The following is a 21,969-nucleotide window of genomic DNA, read 5'->3' on the forward strand; positions in this document are numbered from 1 at the left end:
AGCAAAAAAAAAAAAAGCCAGACACAAAGGAGTGCATCCTTTTTAATTTCATTTTTATGCAGCTCAAGATGCAGGAAAAAGTGATTTATGGTGATAGAATGCAGAACAGTGGTTGCCTCAGGGCAGGGAGGAGATTGCTTGAGAAAGGGCACAATGGAATTTATAGGGTGGTGGGAATGTTTTGTATCTTGATTGGGATGCTAATTACCAAACTATACAATTTTCATTTGACTCTATCTTAAAGATCTATGCATTTTATTATATATAAATTATGTCTCATTTAAAAATTATTTAGTTTCTGTGTAGTATGCCTTCTCTTTTACCTGTACAATATTCATAGCTGAACATTGTTGTATTTGATAAGTTTTTTTTGTTTTTTAAATTTTGTGTTTTCCGACACCAATTTTTTTTTTTAGAGATGGCATCTTGCTCTGTCACCCAGGCTGAAGTTCAGTGGTACAATCATAGCTAACCGTAGCCTTGAACCCCTGGACTCAAGTGACCCTCCTGCCTCAGCCTCTAAAATAACTGGGATTATAGTAGGCATGTGCCACCACACCTGATTTTTAAAAAAATTTATTTTTTAATAGAGATGGGGTCTTGCTGAATTGCCACAGCTGGTCTTAACTCCTGAGCTCAGTTAATTCTCTCACCTCAGCCTCCCAAAGCACTGGAATTACAGGCACGGCCACTGGACCTGGGCACTTTTTCCATCATTTTCTAAAGATAAATCTCTTACCTGTTTGTTCCATTGCTTCCCTGTTTTTTTCTTATTTTCGACATTAATTGTTCCCATACTTTCTAGTATACTTTTCTCAATACAATCACACCATATAATCTGTTCATTGACAGTTCTTTCCTTTCCACATCCCTTTTGAAGCCCTCCATTCTCTTGTCTGGGCAGGTTATATTCTAAGAACTCTTCAGTGACACTTTGAATTCCTTTTGGTTTTCTCCTGTTTTGGATTTTCTGTTTCCTGTAACTCAGTTAACGTAAAAGTTAGTAAGCTCCCTTCCATATTTCAGTAGGGAAAATTTGTTCATGTTGACATTTTTTGCAGTAAAACTTTATGACTAGGATTTATTTCCAAGAAGCTTAAGACGTTTCCAACTGTATTTAATTATATATTCCTTTTCTTCTTAGCTGGGGCAGGAAGAAAGATATGAATTGCTCAATGTCTTGGAGTTTACCAGGTAAAACATCTGCTCAGTTATTTGTATGGATAAGATAATTTTATATCCATTTTTATTTTTCCCTTTCGAATAACTTGAAAGTATGCTTTGTTTTTATTTGACTAAATTTGTTTTGACAAAATATTAAATCAAAATCTTTAGTACATTTTTGATTCTCATTATCTGTAGATAAATCACAAACCACTTTCTTCAGAGTATTACAATGTGTGACTACTGGTAGCATTTTAAAGTGTTTTTGAAAGTTGATCTCATGGAGGTAGAGAGTAGAATGATAGATACCAGGCGATGGGAAGGATGCGTGGGTGGGAGGGGAAGGGATAAAGAGAGGTTGGTTAATGGGTATGAACATACAGTTATGTTGAAGAATTAAATTCTGATGTTCGATAATAAAATAGGGTAACTATAGTTAACAACAATGTGTTGTGTATTTCAAAATAGCTAGAAGAGAGGACTTAAAATATTCCCAGACGTACAAGTAATAAATACTCAAGATCATGCGTATTCCAAACACCCTGATGTGATCATTATAAATTCTATGCATCTAACAGAATATCACATATACCCCATAAATATGTACAAATACTATGTATCAATTTTCAAATTTAGAAAAATCTTTTTGAAATATAACTGCCTGATTCACAAGCCCAGGGTATATGACCAGGCGTCTTGTGGCTGCTGATCTGGAAACACAGTTATGTTTAGAGGCATCAGATTTATGTGGGGTAGAGATGAGTCAGGGTCAGGAAGCCAGCATTCTAATTATATGCTCATTATATCTAATTGTCTTCAGGATTTGGGAAACCATATTCATGTCTCTGTTAAGTATAAGACCGGTTACCATATATTAGGAAAGAATAGAAAGCAAAGTGATTGTCCTACTTATTTTATTTCTTAAGGTCGAATAATAGATCCCTTCGGTTATAATCAGTGATAAATCTATGAGTGTTCAGCCTTTTACTCCCACATGACGATGTAACCTGCTTACCTGCATTCTTGAGGCAGAGAGGCCCTTGCTGCAGGGTCTTTAAAGACTACGTCACCATTCACAGGACACTTCACAGAATTAAGGCCATGAGGAAGCAATGCTGTTGTTCAAGGAAATAAGTGTCCATCATTTTTCTTGAACTTTCTTCTGCATAAGGCAAACTCGTACATTGCTTAGAAAAGGCATTTCTCTTTCTATGCAAACTTTGGTTGCTTCTTGATTGGGAGTGACCACATGCCAGTGGTTAATAACAAAAATAATGGGGTCTGTCTGACTTATTATTTAAAGTTTTTTTTTTAACTTATATGCTCTGAAAAGTCCAAAGAAGACGAATACATTGAATAAACCGAATGGAGTATTTTCAAAGTGCACCCCTCATCTCTTTCTTTTCATGTCAAAGTGATTGTTTTTCCCAAGCTTATTTGTGTTATATCTGTAGACTGTCATTAAGTAGTCTATTAATTGCCATTTAGATATGTTTTTTAAACCACACTTAGCACTATGCTAGGTGATGAGTGCCATGGAGAAAAAAATAAAGCAGGGTTGGGAGTTTCCATTCTTTCAAGATTCACTGATGAAGATGGGTTTAAGAATTAACATGAGAAAAGTGAATATGATGCTGTTAAAATAGTCCCTATGAAAGACATTTGTGGTTTAGACTAGGATGATGGTAGTGAAAATAAAAGGAAGTTAATAAAATTCATGTACCTTGTAGAGGAATATCTGAGGGACTTTGTGAGGGATTGGCGGTGGAAGACGAAAAGAGGAAGGCGTTAGATTCTCTGGCATGAACAACTGGGTAGATAGAGGTACCATTTACACAGATGGCAGAAGTGGGAATAGCAATAGATGTGGAGGCTGAAATGTTTAAAGTTTTAGGTTTTAGATGCCTGTGAGATGTACAAACGGAGGTGTCAGGTAAGCAGTTGAATATAAGGGCCTGAAACAAGTCTATAGCTGAAATAGCAATTTGGCAGTCAGTGGTTGGTAAGTGGTATTTGAAGTCATAAAACTGAATGGGATCTGCTGAAGAGAAGATATAAAATGAGGGGAAAATGGAAGGCTGATGATTAAGCCATGAGGGTAAGGGTTGATTAGAAAAAGAGGAATCGGCAAAAGAGACAACCTTGTTAAAGATGTAGAGGACAGCGAGAGGGTCATAGCACAGAGCCACGAGAACAGGGTTCAAGGAGAGAGTGGTCATCTGTGTCAGAGACTGCTGCAAGGTTAGGTAAGAAGTTTGGGAAGTATTTGTTGAATGTAGCTATTCATTGGAATGGTAAGGAGAGAAGAACAAGGAGAAGACTGGGAATGAAGCGGGTAGATGAGTGAAGACACTGTATGTAGTGATGGTTTAGAGAAGGTGAAATGTGAAAGAGTTGAAAAGGGATGTGGCTTAATGGAGGGGTGGTTGCATTGGGTGAGTTTTGTAGGGGAGAGAACAGAGTATGCGTAAATGCTTATGAACAGGATCCTTACAAAAGGAGAAGAGGCAGATTCAGGGGACAACAGCATAACCTTTGGACCGAGGTTACCGAGAAAGTGAGAGGAGGTTCACAGACATGTGGAAGGAAGGCCTCTGATAGGAGGAAAATGTTTCTTCCATCATTTCAGGAAAAAAGATGGAGGGGATGGTGCACACATAGATATGCACATTTTAATGGCAGAAAGAAAAGGGATTTATTCCCACCCCCAAAACAGAGACAGAGTGTCACTCTGTTGCCCAGGCTATAGTGCAGTGGCATAATCTCAACTCACTGCAACCTCCGCCTCCCAGGTTCAAGCTATTCTCGTGCCTCAGCCTCTTAAGTAGCTGGGATCACAGGTGCACATTACCACGCCTGGCTAATTTTTGTATTTCTAGTAGAGATAGGGTTTCACCATGTTGGCCAGGCTGGTCTCGAACTCCTGACCTCAAATGATCGCCCTGCGTGAGCCTCCCAAAGAGCTGGGATTATAGGCGTGAACTACCATACCCAGCCAAAAAGAGATTTCTTTTTTTTTTTTTTTTTTTTTTTTTTGAGACGGAGTCTCTCTCTGTCGCCCAGGCTGGAGTGCAGTGGCCGAATCTCAGCTCACTGCAAGCTCCGCCTCCCAGGTTTATGCCTGCCTCAGCCTCCCGAGTAGCTGGGACTACCAAAAAGGGATTTCTTACCTGAGGTTTTCATCAAGATGAATTTTTTCAAGGTTTTGGAGTGAGGAGGGAGCATGAGAGACTTGGAGAATGGAGAAGGTGTGCTGTAGCCCTGCACAGGGCGAGAGAGGAAGCTTGTTGGAATGTGATGGGTTACTGGGCAGTAAGGAGCACCCAGTTGGTGTTGTATATCATGTATTTGCTAATCCGTATGGCCGGATAACTTTCCTTCAGCAACATCTACTTACTTTGATGTACCACGAAAGAGAGTTCTCATTCACCCAGTATTTGGAGGTTTCACCAGGAAAAGAGAAGAGCAAGAAGTTGATAAGTTTGGGACCACATTATCAAAGCTGGAGTAAAAGAGGCATGAATCAGGAAGGGCTAATGTAGAATGTGTAGGTGTCATGACAAAGGAGGCCCAATTAAATGTATTCCTGATGTACAGGGATAGAGATTGGGGTAGTAATACGAGGAGCATTATGGATGAAGAAAGAGGGAACTTAAATATTTCTTTTTTCTTTTTTTTTTTTGAGATAGAGTCTCACTGTGTCACCCAGGCTGGAGTGCAGTGGCACTATCTCGGCTCACTGCAACCCCCTCCTCCCAGGTTCAAGCGATTCTCCTGCCTCAGCCTCCTGAGTAGCTGGGATTACAGGCACGCAAAACCAGACCTGGCTAATTTTTGTATTTTTCATAGAGACAGGGTGTCACCATGTTGGTCAGGCTGGGCTTTAACTCCTGACCTCGTGATCCGCCTGCCTCAGCCTCCCAAAGTACTGGAATTACAGGCGTGAGCCACCGTGCCCAGCTGGGAACTTAAATATTTCTAAATACCTCTGAAAGAAACTCCTGACTGTACACTATGATACCATAACTGACTGCTGCTGTATATTGAGCTCATCTCAGTTTTTTAGCAGGTAAAACAAACAGATACATTTGAGTAGTCCTTTTCTGCCCTCGGTTCTGAGGAGGATGCTTACACGCTCATGGTCCAAATGAGTCCTGTCCTTTGTAATGCTGTCCCAGTTTCTTCCATTCACTGTTATTCGCTCTCTTTTTACTAATGCTTTGAAAGACGTACATTTGACAGACAGTTCTTTTTAAACGATGTCACCAACACAGTATTAAAATGTTTGTGCTCATTAGCTTAATTTTGCTGCATAAATCAGGTTTTTAGCATGACGCCAGTGGTTTGCTAGTCATCATTGAAGAACAATAGTTGTGAATGCTTAAGTTGTTTTGTAAAGTACTAGTATTTGCCTTCATGTGTGATGGGGTGTCACTGATTATCGTTTCTATTTTTAATAAAAATTGATTTGTATTGATATTTCTATTTTTAAGAAAAACTATAACATAATTTATCCTTTAAGAAACTAACTTAAATATTTTTCACATCCGAAAACCTTGAACTAGGACTTTACTCTGGTGGGTATGAGCTCTTGCAGGTTTCTTAGGAACTGTTTTGTCAACTATTCCACTAGAACAGTAGATGGTACCCTGGTGCCTTAAAAAGCATAATGTCTTAAAAAGCATAAAAAATGCCTTAAAAAGCGTAAAGCACCTTTTACAGGTGCCCAACTGTTCACCCAGGGGATAGTTTGTGTATGTGGAAGGTTAGGCCTCATGATTTTGTCAGATTTATTTTTTTTACTGTGAATATTAAATATGTGAGGCATGACGAACATATAGATGCATATCCTTGGTACGATGACACATTATGCAAAACCTCTTTGTTTCAGTGCTAGAAAAAGAATGTCAGTGATTGTTCGCACTCCATCTGGGAAGTTACGACTCTACTGCAAAGGAGCTGTAAGTTTTTATTTTTATTTTTTACAGTTTTGATTTATGATGGTTTATAATGTACATGTTAGGCATTCTATGGAAATGTAACACAGATGTTTAACGTAAAGTTGCTGACATACACTTTCATTGGTGTTTTATAGTAATAGTGTTCAGCCTCTTCTGGTGAAATGTGGAATTCCTTCTGGGTAAATTTGGTGCTTTGAAAAAGTTTGGCCTAGGTTATTTTTATAATTCAATTTTTGATACATAATATTTGAGGTTTATACTATATAAACTGTTAGAAGACAGTTAAATACAGAAAATATTTAAAAATTGTATTAGAATGTGATTCTAGTTTGAATCTAATTTTTTAAAGAACATAGAAATGGGAGAAAATTAGATCACAGTTACTACGATAATTATGTGATTAGTTTGTCTTGCATTGTTTTAATTATAACAATTTCTGACTTGACTTTGGTATACTGGCAGCTTACGTTGACAGAAATAGTAATATGTTATTCTAACTGAATTTTTCAAGTTAAATATATTTATACTCATGGGAAAATGAGAAATCTGACCAGGGCCCTTTGTTTAATTGAGATGAGTCAGTGTTTTCCTTCTGAACTGTTCTTTCCAGTTACCTAGTTTATAAACTTCCCAACTTGAAACATTCCTATTTTGAATAGAATCAACAACCTTGCTTTATCGCATAGAAACTTGGAAACTGAAATTAAGCTCAAGCCTATTATTTAAATTCATTTTGAGAATGTTAAATGCCTTGATTTAAAGACAGTGAAATGCAGTTTTTGAATGCCTTGATTTTAAAACATTTTGGTAGAATTATTTCATGATGTCCCATGAATTTAGTTTTAGAATTCCTTTGGTTTTGTGTTCTCATCGATTAAAACACCTAACATTTATTCATTGTATGCATTCTACCATCACAGTTTGAATTGGATTTTGGAGATAGGAAGATAAGACCTAACATTTGTCAGGAGCTTAGACCAGTCAGAGAAATATTAAATAAAAAGATTAGGATATAATTTTAAAGTGTACTGTAAAGGTCTTCCACATTCCTAGAGTAATATTCGTGATAAGGGAATAAAGAGAGCCTTTAACACATATACACCATGGAATACGATGCAGCCATAAAAAAGGATGAGTTCGTGTCCTTTGCAGGGACATGGATGAAGCTGGAAACCATCATTCTCAGCAAAATATCACAAGGACAGAAAATCAAACACCACATGTTCTCACTCATAAGTGGGAGTTGAACAATGAGGACACATGGATGCAGGAAGAGGAACATCACACACTGGGACCTGTTGTGGGGTAGGAGGCTGGGGGAGGGATAGCATTAGGAGAAATATCTAATGTAAATGATAAGTTGATGGGAGCAGCAAACCAAAATGGCACATGTATACCTATGTAACAGACCTGCATGTTGTGCACATGTACCCTAGAACTTAAAGTATAATAATAAAATAAATTTTTTTTTTAAAAAAGGAGACCTTTAAGACCTTCCACTTTAAATGGTTGATAAATGTCCAGTTTACAAAACCCAAATCACATCCTTTCTTGTATAGTTCAGAATCATCTTCTACCTGGAAACTTGTTTGAGGAGTTAAAGCTTTGAATAAAAAATAAAAATATTGGACTTCCATTTTTAATAATCATACAATTAGCTTGCATATATTTTTGCTGTTCTGAAAAAAATTTTAATGTATTTTATATAGACTTTATTTTTATAGCAGTTTTAAGTTCCCAGCAAAATTCAGCAGAAGACAGAGTTCACGTATGTGCCCTGCCATCACACACATACCTAGCCTCCCCATTATCAACATCCCCTACCAGAGTAATACATTTGTAACAATCCATGATCTACATTGACACATCATTATCACCTAAACCCTAGACTGTACATGAGGGTTCACTCTTGGTATTGTAAATTCTGTAGGTTTGGATAAATGTGTAGTGACATGTATCCACCATTATGGTATCATATTCACAGTATTTTCATTGCCCTGCCAATCCCCTGTGCCCCACCTAGACATTTATCTCTTCCTTCAAGGCCCTGGCAACCACTGTTGCTTTTACTGTCCCCACTGTTCCTTTTACTGCCTTTTCCAGAATGTCATATAGTTAGAATGATATGGTATATAGCCTTTCTGGAATGGCCTCTTTCACTTAGTAATATTCATTTAAGGTTCCTCCATGTCTTTTCACAGCTTGAGAGCTCCTTTCTTTTCAGCAGTGAAGAATCCATTGTCTGGATGTGCCACAGTTCATCCATTCACCTGCTGAAGGACATCTTGGTCTCTTTCCAATTTTGGCAATTATATGAATAAAGCTACTACTGTAAACAGGCACGTGCATGTTTTTGTGTAAACATGGGTTTTCATCTCATTTGGGTAAATACCAAGAAGAATAATTGCAAGATCTTACAGTAAGAGTATGTTTCATTTTGTAAGAAACGGACAAACTGTCTTCCAAGTGGCTATACCATTTTGCATTCCCATTAGCAGTTAATGAGCGCTTTTGTTGCTCCACATCTTCACCCAGATTTGATGTTGTCGGTGTTCTGGATTTGGGCTATTCTAATAGATGTGTATTTTATTGTTGGCTTAATTTCCAATTCCCTGATACATGATGTTGAACATTTTTTCATATGCTTATTTAACATCTGTATGTCTGCTGTGATGAGGTGTCTTCAGATCTTTTGCCCATTGTTAAATTGGTTCTTCATTTTCTTGTAGTTACTTTTTTATTTCTTAATTTTCTTTATTCATTTATTTTTTAATTTTTAGAGACAGGGTCTCACTCTGTCTACCCAGGCTGGAGGGCAGTGATGTGATCATAGCGCATTATAACCTATAACCTCAGATCCCTGGGCTCAAGTGATCCTTGTGTCTCAGTCTTGTTTTTATTACTTGTACAAATTTATGGAGTACATGAGAAATTGTTACATGTGTATAGTGCAGAGTGATCAAGCCAGGATTCTTAGAGTGTCCGTCAGCTTAGTACAATACATTTTTTGTGGAGTATAGTCACCCTACTCTGCTATCAAACATTGAATTGATTCCTTCTATCACATGGTATGTTTGTACTCTATAACCCGGTCCTCTTTATCCTCCCTCCTTCCTTCCTCCTCCCTCTGTCTCACCCTTCCCTCTTGGTGTTTGTACTCTCTACCTCTATGTGATCATATTTTTTTAGCTCTCACATGTGAGAATGTGCAATGTTTGTCATTTTGTGCCTGGCATATTTCACTTGATAATGACCTCCAGTTTCATCTGTGATGCTGCAGATGACATGATGTCATTATTCTTCATGGCTGAATAGTATACTGTTGTGTGTATGTACACTTTTTTTTTTATCTATTGGTCTGTTGATGGACACAAGTTAATTCCATATCTTTGCTATCGTGAATAGTGCTGCAGTAAACATGTGAATGCAGATATCCCTTTGATCATTGATTTTTTTTCCTTTGGGTACATACCCAATAGTGGGATTGCTGGATTGAATGGTAATTCTAGTTTTTTTTGAGAACTCCCTATGCTGTTTTCCATAGTGGCTGTACTAGTTTACATTCCCACCAACAGTTTGTATAGAGGTCCTTTCTCTCCACATCCTCACCTACATCAGTTATTTGTTGTCTTTTTGACAGTAGCCATTCTGACTGGGGTAAGATACATCTCATTGTGGTTTTGATTTGCCTCTGATTACTACTGATGTTAAGCGTTTTTTCATATACTTGTTGACCATTTGTATGTCTTCTTTTGAGAACTGCTTACTCATGTCCTTTGCCCACTTTTTAAGGGAATTATTTGTTTCCTGTTGTTTCAGTTTCTTGTATATTCTGGCTATTAGTCCTTTTTAGGGTGAATAGTTTGCAGATATACTTTCTTCTGTTCAACAAATTCTCTTCGCTCTGTTGTTTCTTTTGCTGTGCTTTTTAGGTAAATATAGTCCCATTTGTGAATTTTTGTTTTTGTTGCCTGTGTTTTCAAGATCTTGGTCATACATTTTTGCCTAAACCATTGCCCAGGATAGTTTTCCCTAGGTTTTCTTCTAGTATTTTTATAAGTTTGAGTCTTATGTTGGCCATAAGTATTTGACTTTATTACTGGGCTCTTCATTCTCTTCCATTGGTCTATATGCCTATTTTTATACCACTACCATGCCGTTTTGGTGACTATGGCCTTATATAATATTATAGTTTGAGGTCAGGTTATGTGATGCTTCCAGATTTGTTGTTTTTGCTTAGTCTTGCTTTGGCTTTGCAGGCGTTTTTGGGTTCCATACAAAATTTAGGATTATTTTTTCTAATTGTGAAGAATGGTGGTGATATTTTTATGGGAATTGCATTGAATTAGCAGATTGCTTTTAGCAGTAGGTCCTTTTTACAACATTGATTGTACCCATCCATGAGCATGGGATGTGTTTCCATTTGTTTGTGTCGTCTATGATTTCTTTCAGCAGTGTTTTGTAGTTTTCCTTGTAGAGGTCTTTCACCTCCTTGGTGAGGTATATTCCTAAGTTTTAATTTTTTTGCAGCTCTTGTAAAAGGTGTTGGGTTCTTGATTGATTCTCAGCTTGGTCACTGTTGGTGTATAGCAGAGCTACTGATTTGTGTGCATTAATTTTGTATCCTGAAACTTTGCTGAATTCATTTACCAGTTCTAGGAGCTTTTTGGAGGAGTTTTTAGGGTTTTTAGGTATATGATCATGTCATCCGCAAACGACGACAGTTTGACTTCCTCTTTACCAATTTGGATTCCCTTTATTTCTTTCTCTTATCTGATTGCTCTGGCTAGAACTTCCGTATTATGTTGAATAAAAGTGGTGAAAGTGAGCATCTTTGTCTTCTTCCAGTTCTCGGGGGAATGCTTTCAACTTTTTGCCGTTCAGCATAATGTTGAGTGTGGGTTTTATTACCTTAAGATATGTCTCTTCTATGTCGATATTGTTGAGGGTTTTAATCAAAAAGGGATGCTGGGTTTTGTCAAATGGCTTTTCTGCATCTATTGAGATGATCATATGGTTTTGTTTTTTTTTTTAATTCTGTTTATGTGGTGTATCACATTTATTGACTTGCAGATGTTAAACCATCTCTGCATCCCTAGTATGAAACCCACTTGATCCTGGTGGACTATCTTTTTGATATGCTGCTGGATTCAGTTAGCAAGTTTTGTTGAGGATTTTTGTATGTATGTTCATCAGGGATATTGGTCTGTAGTTTCTTTTTGTTATATCCTTTCCTGGTTTTGGTATTAGGGTAATACTGGCTTCATAGATTGACTTTGAAAGGATTCCCTCTTTCTCTATCTTTGGAATAGTGTCAGTAGAATTGGTACCAATTCTTCTTTGAATGTCTGATAGAATTCAGCTGGGAATTCGTCTGGTCCTGGATCTTTTTTGTTGGTAACTTCTTAATTACCATTTCAGTCTTGCTGCTGATCTGTTCAGAGATTCTATATCTTCCTGATTTAATCTAGGATAGTTGTATATTTCCAGGAATTTACCCATCTCCTCTGAGTTTTTTAGTTTATGCACGTATAAGTGTTCACAGTAGCCTTGAATGATCTTTTGTACTTTGGTCATGTTCGTTATATTATAATATATCCTGTTTTGTTTCTAATTGAGTTTATTTGGAGCTTCTCTCTTATTTTCTTGTTTAATCTCGCTAATAGTCTATCAATTTTATTTCTTTTCAAAGAACCAACTTTTTGTTTAATTTATAATTTGTATTTTTTTGTTGTTGTTTCTATTTCATTTAGTTCTGCTCTGATCTTGGTAATTTATTCTGCTGGGTTTGGGGTTGGTTTGTTCTTGTTCCCCTGATTCCTTGACATGTGACCTTAGATTGTCTATTTGTACTCTTTCAGACTTTTTGATGTAGACATTTAGTACTATGAACCTTCCCCTTAGCACTGCTTGTGCTGTATCCCAGAGGTTTTGATAGTTTGTGTCACTGTTACTCAGTTCAAATAATTTTTTAATTTCCATCTTGGTTTCATTGTTGACCCAATGATCATTTAGGAGCAGGTTAATTTTCATGTATTTGCATGGTTTTGAGGTTTCCTTTTGGAGTTGATTTCCAATTTGATTTCACTGTGGTCTAAGATAGTACTTGCTATAATTTCGAATTTCTTAAATTTGTTGAGACTTGTTTTGCAGCCTATCATATGGTTGTCTTGGAGAATGTTCCATGTGCTGATGAATAGAATGTATATTCAGCATTTGTTGGGTACAATGTTCTGTAAATATCTGTTAAGTCCATTTGTTCTAGAGTATAATTTACATCCTTTGTTTCTTTGTTGACTTTCTGTCTTGACCTGTCTGGTGCTGTCATTGGGGTATTTGAAGTCCCCCACTATTATTGTGCTGCTATCTCCTTTCATAAGTCTAGTACTAATTGTTTTATAAATGTGGGAGCTCCAGTGTTAAGTGCATATATATTTAAGATTGTAGTATTTCCTTTTGAACTAGTCCTTTTATTATATAATGTCCCTCTTTGTCTTTTACTGCTGTTGCTTTATGTTTGTTTTGTCTAGTATAAGAATAGCTACTCCTGCTTGCTTTTGGTGTCCATTTGCATAGAATATCTTTTTCCACCCCTTTACCTTAAGTTTTATGAGCCCTAATATGTCAGGTAAGTCTCTCAAAGACAGCAGATACTTGGTTGGTGAATTCTTATCCATTCTGCCATTCTGTGTCTCTTAAGTGGAGCATTTAGGCCATTTACATTCAATGTTAGTATTGACATGTGAGGTTCTATTCATCATACTATTTGTTGCCCAAATACTTTTTTTTTCCATCATGTTATTATTTTACAGGTCCTCTGAGATTTATGCTTTAAGAAAGTTCTATTTTGGTGTATTTCAAGGATTTGTTTCAAGATTTAGAGCTGCTTTTAGCAGTTCTTGTAGTGCTGGCTTGGTAGTGGCAAATTATCTGAGCATTTGTTTTCTGGAAAAGATGGTATCTTTCCTTCATTTATGAAGCTTAGTTTCACTGGATACAAAATTCTTGGCTGATAATTGTTTTGTTTGAGGCTAAAGGTAGGACCTCAGTCCCTTCTAACTTGTAGGGTTTCTGCTGAGAAATCTGCTGTTAATCTGATAGGTTTTCATTTATAGGTTACCTGATGTTTTTGCCTCATAGCTCTTAAGATTTTTTTCTTCATCTTGACTTTAGATAATCTGATGACTGTGTGCTGAAGTGATGATCTTTTTGTGATGTATTTCTCAGGTGTTTTTTGAGCTTCTTGTATTTGGATGTCTAGATCTCTAGCAAGTCCAGGGAAGTTTTCCTCGATTATTCCTTCAAATATGTTTTCCAAACTTTTAGATTTCTCTTCCTTAGGAACACCAATTATTCTTAGGTTTGGTCATTTAACACAATCTCAAACTTCTTGGAGGCTTTGTTCATTTTTTTTTTTATTCTTTTTTCTTTGTCAGATTAGGGTAATTTAAAGGCCTTGTATTTGAGCTCTGAAGTTCTTTCTTCTACTTGTTCAAATCTGTTATTGAGACTTTCCATTTCTCTAAGTGTGGCCTTCATTTCCAGAAGTTGTTATTGTTTTTTATTTATGCCATCTGTTTCACTGGAGATTTTTCCATTCATATCCTGTATCATTTTTTGGATTTATTTAAGTTAGACTTCACCTTTCTCTGGTGCCTCATTGATTAGCTTAATAATTGACCTTCTGAATTCTGTTTTGGCAATTCAGGGATTTCTTCTTGAATTGGATCCATTGTGGTGACTTAGCATGATCTTTTGGGGTATTAAAAAAACCTTGTTTTGTCATGTTACCAGAAATGTTTTTCTGTTTCCTTCTCATTTGGGTAGACTATGACAGAGGGAAGAGCTGGGGCTCAAGGGCAAATGTTTCGATTCTTTCAGCCCATGGAGTACTCCCTTGGTTTGGTGTTCTTCCCCTTCCTCTAGGGATGGGGCTTACTGAGAGCCAAACTGCAGTGATTGTTATTTCTCTTCTTGATCTAGCCACCCAGCAGAGATATCAGGCTCTGGGCTGTCCTGGCAAGTGTCTACACAGAGTCCTATGATATGATCCATCTTCAGGTCTCTCAGCTGTTTTGGTGGAGGTAGCAGGGGAGTGAAGTGGACTCGGAGAGGGTCCTTGGTTGTATTTTTGTTAAGTGAGCTGGTTTTGTTTTGTTTGGCCTCTAGCCAGGAGGTGGCACTTTCAAGAGCTCATCAGCTGCAGTAGTATAGGGAGGATGCAAGCTTGCCCTAGGGTCAGGCAGTAGGTGAAGCCATAGAGCTCCCAAGAGATGTCCTTTGTCTTCAGCTACTAGGGTGGGTAGACAAAAACTATCAGGTAGGGGCAGAGTCAGGCATATTGTTATGCCCAGACCGTTTGTTCCCCAAAGAAGACCACCAGAGTCCAGAGTCAAAGCCAAGCGGCAAAGATCTTTACTACAAGTTCGAACCTGGTCCCTCCATTCCACAGCATACAAGAGGGCCTCGAACAATGCGAGTGTTTGCTTTTTATAGCCCGAAAGTTACAGGGGAACAAAGGAATTCTTTTGGTTCCCGCGCTTTCAGTAAAACTTTGAATGGCTGCCTCCTTATCGGAGACTTTCCAAGTGGTGTTTGTACTGGGCTCAGGAAGTTTGAGAGATATATGGCGATATGTGGTGGGATGGGAGGATGGGATGTGTTTGTACTGGGCTTGTTTGTTTTGAGCCCGGGGCTGAGGAATGTGCCCAGCTCCTTTCAATATCTGAGCTGAGACTCTCCTTGGGTGGGACTTGCTGAGGCTGCTGTGGGGGATGGGGGTGCGGTTCCTAGGCCAATGGAGTAATGTTCCCAGGGGGATTATGGCTGCCTCTGCTGCATCACACACATCACCAGGGAAGTGGGGGAAAGCTGGCAGCCATAGGCCTTGACCCAGCACCCATGCAACCTGTAGCCCAAAAGGCTGGTCTCACTCCCACCATGCATCCCCAACAGCACCAAGTTTATTTCTGAGCAGCCAGTGAGCAAGGCTGAGAACTTGCCCCCAGCTACAAGCTTCCTAGCTGAGAAAGCAAGCTGTGACTCACAGTTCCTCAGCTGTCCCATGAAACCCGCAGTGTCAGTCTACCTCCTTCAAAAAGTGTAGATTCTCTCAGCTTTCCTGGTATGTTCATGTGGTAGTTCTTGGAGCAAAAGTTCATGTCAGGCACGTCCGTGTGAAGAGAGTCCACCAAACAGGCTTTATGTGAGCAACAGACTGTTTATTTCACCTGGGTGCAGGCGGGCTGAGTCCAAAAAGGAGTCAGCAAGGGTGGTGGGATTGTCGTTAGTTGTTATAGGTTTGGGATAGGCATACAAAGTACATTCTTAAGGGTAGGGGAGAATATTACAAAGTACCTTCTTAAGGGTGGGGGAGAATATATGGTATCAGTTAGGATGGGGCAGGAACAAGTCACAATGGTGGAATGTCATCAGTTAAGGCTATTTTCACTTCTTTTGTGGATCTTCAGTTGCCTTTGGCCATCTGGATGTATACGTGCAGGTCACAGGGGGTATGATGGCTTAGCTTGGGCTCAGAGCCCTGACATTCCTGTCTTCTTATATTAATAAGAAAAACAAAACAAAATAGTGGTGAAGTGTTGGGGTGGCGAAAATTTTTGGGGGTGGTATGGAGAGATAATGGGTGATGTTTCTCAGGGCTGCTTCAAGTGGGATTAGGAGCAGCATGGGAACCTACAATGGGAGAGATTAAACTGAAGAAAGATTTTGAGGTAAGGGGTGATATTGTGGGGTTGTTAGAAGGAGCTTTTGTCGTTTGGAATTATTGGTGATGACCTGGATGCAGTTTTGTATGAATTGAGAAACTAAACAGAAGACACAAGGTCCAAATGAAAGAAGGAGAGACACAAGGTCCAAATAAAAGAAGGAGAAAAATAAGTATTAAAGGAGTAAGAATTGGGAGTACCCAGGACATCCAATTAGTGTCCAAGAGGGTTCAATGTAATTATTTGCTTGGTTGGAGAGTTTTTGGGCTCTATCCTTGAGTTTTTTATGTTGTCCTATACCAGGCCAGATTGATTTAGGTAAAAACAACACTCTTCATTTAAAAATATACAGATTCCTCCTTTTCAGCAGTAAATTGAGGCCTCAGCGATTTTGGAGGAAAGAGAAATGCAAAGCCAGCAATTGTTTGTTAAAGAAGGATTAGAAACGGCTGGAGAGAGTGAATGAGATTGATAGTGTGGTGGAGACAGCTGGGGAGAGGTATAGGGAGGCTTAAGAACAGGAACGAAAATAAGAGTGAATATAAAAGTAAAGAATAGGATTTCATCAGGGTGAAAGTATTGGAGTGTACCCTAGCAAAGATCATCTGTCCACTCCAAGAGGGAGTCAAGAGTGGCAGATTGGGGATGGAGTTTCACAATGGAAAGGAAATGAGAGGTTTTAAGAGGCGGGCTAACAGCTTGTAACCTACATGGAAGAGGTTATGAAATGATGACAGAATAGAATAGAATGGGCCTGTGAGGCTGGAAGATTTTTTTTTTTTTTTTCTTTTTTTTTGGTCTAAGAACCATATGCCTTGAGTGGAGAGGGATTGATAGGTGGAAACTTCAGTGGGAGAGTAAATAGGAGTGATCAATGAGAAGGAGAAAAACTGGCCATGAGGGACAGAAGTTGGAACGCTAGCTGCTTCTTTAGCTACCTTATCAGCATAAGCGCCCTCAGCGATGGGATCTGATGCCTTTTGATGGCCCTTGCAGTGAATGACTCCAGCTTCCTTTGGAAGTAAAGCAGCTTCAAGAAGAGTTTTTATTAAAGAGGCATTAATGATGGAGGACCCTTACATAGTGAGGAAATTTCTTTCTGCCCATATAACAGCATGGTGGTGCAGGATATGGAAGGCATATTTAGACACAGTATAAATATTGATGTGTATTCCCTTTACAAGAGTGAGGGCCAGAGTTAAGGCAATGAGTTTGGCTTGCTGAGAGATAGTAGAGTGGGGCAGACCAGTAGCCTCAGTGATAGATGTGGAAGATACTATAGCATAGCCTGCCTTTGCTGTTGAGTAGAAATTAGGCCTGGTGGAGCTGCCATCAATAAACCAAGTGTGATCAGGGTGAGGAACATGAAAGAAGGAAATATGGGGAAATGGCATGAATGCCGGGTGGATCAGAGAGATAACAGTCATGGGGGTCAGGTGTGGTATCCGGAATAATGTGGGAGGCCAGATTAAAGTCTGGGCCAGGAACAATGATAACTGTGGGAAACTCAACAAAGAGTGAGTACAGCTAAAGGAACAGGGGAGCAGAAGGTATACGTGTCAGGTGTGAGGAAGAAAATAGATTTTGGAAGTTATGAGAACTGTAGAGAGTGAGTTGAGCATAGTTTGTGATTTTGAGGGCCTCTAAAAGTATTAGGGCAGTGGTGGCCGCCGCATGGAGACATGATGGCCAGCCTAAAACAGTAAGGTCAACTTGTTTGGACAGAAAGGCTACAGAGCACAGTCCTGGTCCTTGTGTAAGAATTCCAGCTGCACAGCCCTGCACTTCAGCTGTGTGTAATGAAAAGGGTTGGGATGAGTCAGGGAGAGCTAGTGCGGGAGCAGTCTCTAAAGCTGTCTTCAAGGAACGGAAAGTGGAGTGGGGAAAGGATTTATGATCTATGGGGTCCTAGGTTTCCTTTTGTGAGTTTATATAATGCTTTTGTTAGGATGGCAAAACCAGGTATCCAACCATGCCTAGGAAGGAAAGGAGCTGTTGTTTTGTAGAAGGGGTTGGAGTTTGAGAGTTCAGTCAGACATGATTGGCAGGGAGAGCACATGTGTTTTTATGAAAAATTATGCTGAAGTAGGTAATGGATGGAGAAGAAATTTGAGCTTTGGAAGGGGATACCCAATATCCCTTGGAAAATAAATGTTGAAGGAACAGGAGGGTGTCTTGTTGAGAAGATTCAAAGGGGGAGCTACAAAGTAGAAGGTCATCAATATATTGAATAAGGTGAGAAGTGGAGGGGAGGAAATAAAGTAGATCTTGAGAAAGAGCTTGACTGAAGTAATGAGGGCTGTCTCTGAAGCCTTGCGGCAGTACAATTCAGGTAAGCTGCTGGAACTGATGGGTGTCAGGGTCAGTCCAGGTAAAAGCAAACAGAGGCTGGGATGAGGGGTGTAGAGGAACAGCGAAAAAAGCATCTTTAAGATCAAGAATGGAATAGTGTGTGGTGGAGGAAGGTATTGAGGACAAAAGAGTGTATGGGTTGGACACCACAGGGTAGATAGGCAAAACAATTTGGTTGATAAGGCACAGATCCTGAACTAACCTGTAAGACTTGTCCAGTTTTTGAACAGGTAAAATGGGAGAATTGTAAGGAGAGTTTATAGGTTTTAGAAGTCTATGCTGTAGCAGGCAAGTGATAACAGGCTTTAATCCCCTTAAAGCTGTTGTGGAATGGGATACTGGCATTGAGCAGAATAAGGGTGATTAGGTTTTAATGGGATAGTAATGGGCGTGTGATCAGTTGCCAGGGAGGAAGTGAAGGTGTCCCATATTGTGGGTTAAGGTGGGGGATACGAGAGGAAGACGTGAGGGAGGCTTTGGGTTGGGAAGAAGGTTGGCAATGAGATGTGGCTGTAGTCCAGGAATAATCAGGAAAGCAGATAATTTGGTTAAAATGTCTCAGCCTAATAAGGGAACTGGGCAGGTGGGGATAACTAAAAAAAGAGTGCATAAAAGAAAGTTGTCCTAGTTGGCACCAGAGTAGGGGAGTTTTAAGGGGTTTTGAAGCTTGGTTGTCAATACCCACAACAGTTATGGGGGCAAGAGAAACAGGCCCTTGAAGGTAATGTGGAGTGGGTAGCCCCCATATCAATTAAACAGGGGATGGACTTACCCTCCACTGTAAGAGTTACCCAAAGCTCGGCGTCCATGATGGTCCAGGAGGCTTCCAAAGCGATCAGGCAGCATCAGTCTTCAACTGCTAAGCCAAGGAGATCTGGGAAGGAGTCAGCTAAGGAACGCTGGGTTTGGGCTCCAGGGGCTTTAGGAGCGGCGGCAATGTGAGTCAGACAGTCCAGCCTCCAGTGGGGGCCCACACAGACAGGGCACAGCTTAGGAGGAATCCCAGGCTGTGGGCATTCTGAGACCCAGTGGCCAGGCTTTTGGCATTTGCAGCAAGGTGCACGAGGATGTTTTGAAGGAGCCCCGGCTTGGATATTCTGAAGTTTTTGTATGCTGGAGATATAGTTGTGGGTTGTCTTACAGCAGAGGCAAGTAGCTGTAACTCAGAAGTGCGTTGCTGTCTGGCTACCTCCTCTCTATTGTACACCTTAAAGGCGAGGTTGATTAATTCCTGTTGTGGGGTTTGAGGACTGGATTCCAATTTTTGAAGTTTTTTTCTAATGTCAGGAGCTGACTGTGTGATAAAATGCATATTAAGGTGGCCTTCTGGCCCCTCTGGGTCCAGGGCAGTAAAGCATCTAAGGGTTGTTGCCAAATGTGCCATGAACTGGGCTGGGTTTTTATATTTAATTAAAAAGAGCCTAAATGCTAACTGATTTGGGAGAGGTCACATAAAGAAAAAAGGAGCATTAACCTTGACTATGCCTTTAGCTCCTGTCACCTCTTTAAGAGGAAATTGTTGGGCAGGTTGGGGAGGGCTAGTCGCAGAATGAAACTGTAAGCCAGACCGGGTGTGAGGAGGGGAGGTGATAGAAAGATTATAAGGTGGGGGAGCAGAGGCTGAGGAAGAATTGGGACCTGGCTCAGCCTGGCAAGGAGCAGCCTAGGGAGAAAGGGAGAGGTCAGATGAGTCCGTAGAAAAGAAGGATTCAAAGGACTCAGAGCTTGGGGTGGAGACTGAAGGAACAGACAGGAGAGAAAGAAGAAAGATTCGGGGTGAGTCGCATTGGGAGCAGAGACTCGGGAGGGACCAATGTGTAGCAGAATGCCTGGATGTCAGGCACCTCAGACCAGTTGCCCATTTTTTGACAAAAATTATGTAGATCTTGTAAGATAGACAAATCAAAAGTGCCTTTCTCTGGCCTCTTGGAACTACTGTCAAGTTTGTATTGGGGCCAAGCAATATTGCAGAAGAAAATTAGGCAGTTAAGTTTTAGGTCAGGTGTGAGTTGATAAGGTTTTAAGTACTTGAGAACACAGCCTAAGGAACAAGAAGGGGGAATGGAGGGTAGAAGGTTGCCCATAGGGAAGGAGGTAAACTTAAAGAGAAAGGTAGAGACACAGAGAAGGCAGGTGGGGAGCAGCCAAAGCAGGCATCCCTGCAATTGACTTGCCACCAAGGGAATGTGGGTGAATGACCAAGGCAGGCATCCCTGCAGTGATCAGACACCAATGTAGTGTGGGTGAATAATCAGGCAGGTGTCCCCACAGTGATTAAACACCAAGGGAAGGCTGTCTTCCCGAGTCCGTGACCGGCCCCGGAGTTTTGGGTCCACGGATAAAGTGTGTCTCCTTTGTCTCTGCTAGAGAGGAAAAAGAACTGGAATTGGAAGGACAGGGAGATTGAAGGGTAGCGAGAGAGACTGGAGAAGAGTGAAAAGACCACTTAACTGATTTGAAATTGGTGAGATGTTCCTTGGGCTGGTTGGTCTGAGGACCCCAGGTCATAGGAGGATCTCCTCATGGAGTGAGGGCAAGGACAGGAGACCGGTCTCCCAAAGGAGTTCTGTCCCGGGTCTTCGGCACCAAATGTCACGCGCATCCGTGTGAAGAGAGTCCACCAAACAGGCTTTGTGTGAGCAACAAGGCTATTTATTTCACCTGGGTGCAAGCGGGCTGAGTCCGAAAAAGGAGTCAGCAGAGGGTGGTGGGATTATCATTAGTTCTTATAGTTTTGGGATAGGCATACAAAGTACATTCTTAAGGGCGGGGGAGAATATTATGAAGTACCTTCTTAAGGGCAGGGCAGAATATATCGTCTCAGTTAGGATGGGGCAGGAACAAATCACAATGGTAGAATGTCATCAGTTAAGGCTATTTTCACTTCTTTTGTGAATCTTCAGTTGCTTCAGGCCATCTGGATATATATGTGCAGGTCACAGGGGATATGATGACTTAGCTTAGGCTCAGAGGCCTGACAGTTCACAATATGAGTCTCCACACTGCTTCATCCATCTGAGTGGGAGTTGCAAGTTAGTCCTGCCTCCTATCCGCCATTTTCAGCATTGGTATTTTGATAGGGATTGCATTGAATCTATAGATTGCTTTGGGCAATATGGTCATATTTAGTGATATTATTCCAGTCCAGTAGGGCATGGGATGTTTTCCATTTTTTTGTGTGTCACCTTCAATTTCTTTTCTTTTTTTTTTTTTTTTTTTTTTTTTGAGATGGAGTTTGTCGCCCAGTCTGGGGTGCAGTGGCACGATCTCAGCTCACGACAACCTCCACCTTCTGAGTTCAAGTGATTCTTCTGCCTCAGCCTCCTGAGTAGCTGGGATTGCAGTCACTCGCCATCATGCCCAGCTAATTTTTTGTATTTTTTGTAGAGACAGGGTCTCACCATGTTGGCCAGGCTGGTCTTGAACTTCCGACCTCAGCTGATTAGCCCACCTCGGCTTCCCAATGTGCTGGGATTACAGACGTGAGCCATCACACCCAGCCTTCAATTTCTTATACCAGTGTTTTGTTTTTCTTGTAGAGATCTTTCACCTCCTTGGTTAAATTTATTCCTATGTATTTGTGTGTGTGTGTGTGTGTGTGTGTGTGTGTGTGTGTGTGTATTTTTTTGAGACAAGGTCTCACTCTGCTGCCCAGACTGGAGTGCAGTGATATGATCGTGGCTCACTGCAGCCTTAACTTCCTGTGTTCACATGATCCTCCCACCTCATACTCCCGAGTAACTGGGACTACAAGCACGCACAACCAC

At 40.2% G+C, this 21,969-nt stretch overlaps 1 protein-coding gene across 4 annotated transcripts in view; it reads left to right on the forward strand.

Moving 5' to 3' along the window:
- Positions 1-21,969, forward strand: part of ATP8A1 (ATPase phospholipid transporting 8A1) — a 266,338-nt gene that overhangs the window by 115,324 nt on the left and 129,045 nt on the right. For all 4 annotated transcript variants that reach the window (XM_008017516.3, XM_008017518.3, XM_008017515.3 and 1 more), the window contains 2 exons: positions 1,145-1,194; positions 6,056-6,125. In XM_008017516.3, the coding sequence (XP_008015707.1) occupies positions 1,145-1,194; positions 6,056-6,125 (120 nt within the window). The remainder of the gene's footprint in view (positions 1-1,144; positions 1,195-6,055; positions 6,126-21,969) is intronic.

Source organism: Chlorocebus sabaeus, chromosome 27 (assembly GCF_047675955.1).
Source record: "Chlorocebus sabaeus isolate Y175 chromosome 27, mChlSab1.0.hap1, whole genome shotgun sequence".
NCBI lineage: Eukaryota > Metazoa > Chordata > Mammalia > Primates > Cercopithecidae > Chlorocebus > Chlorocebus sabaeus.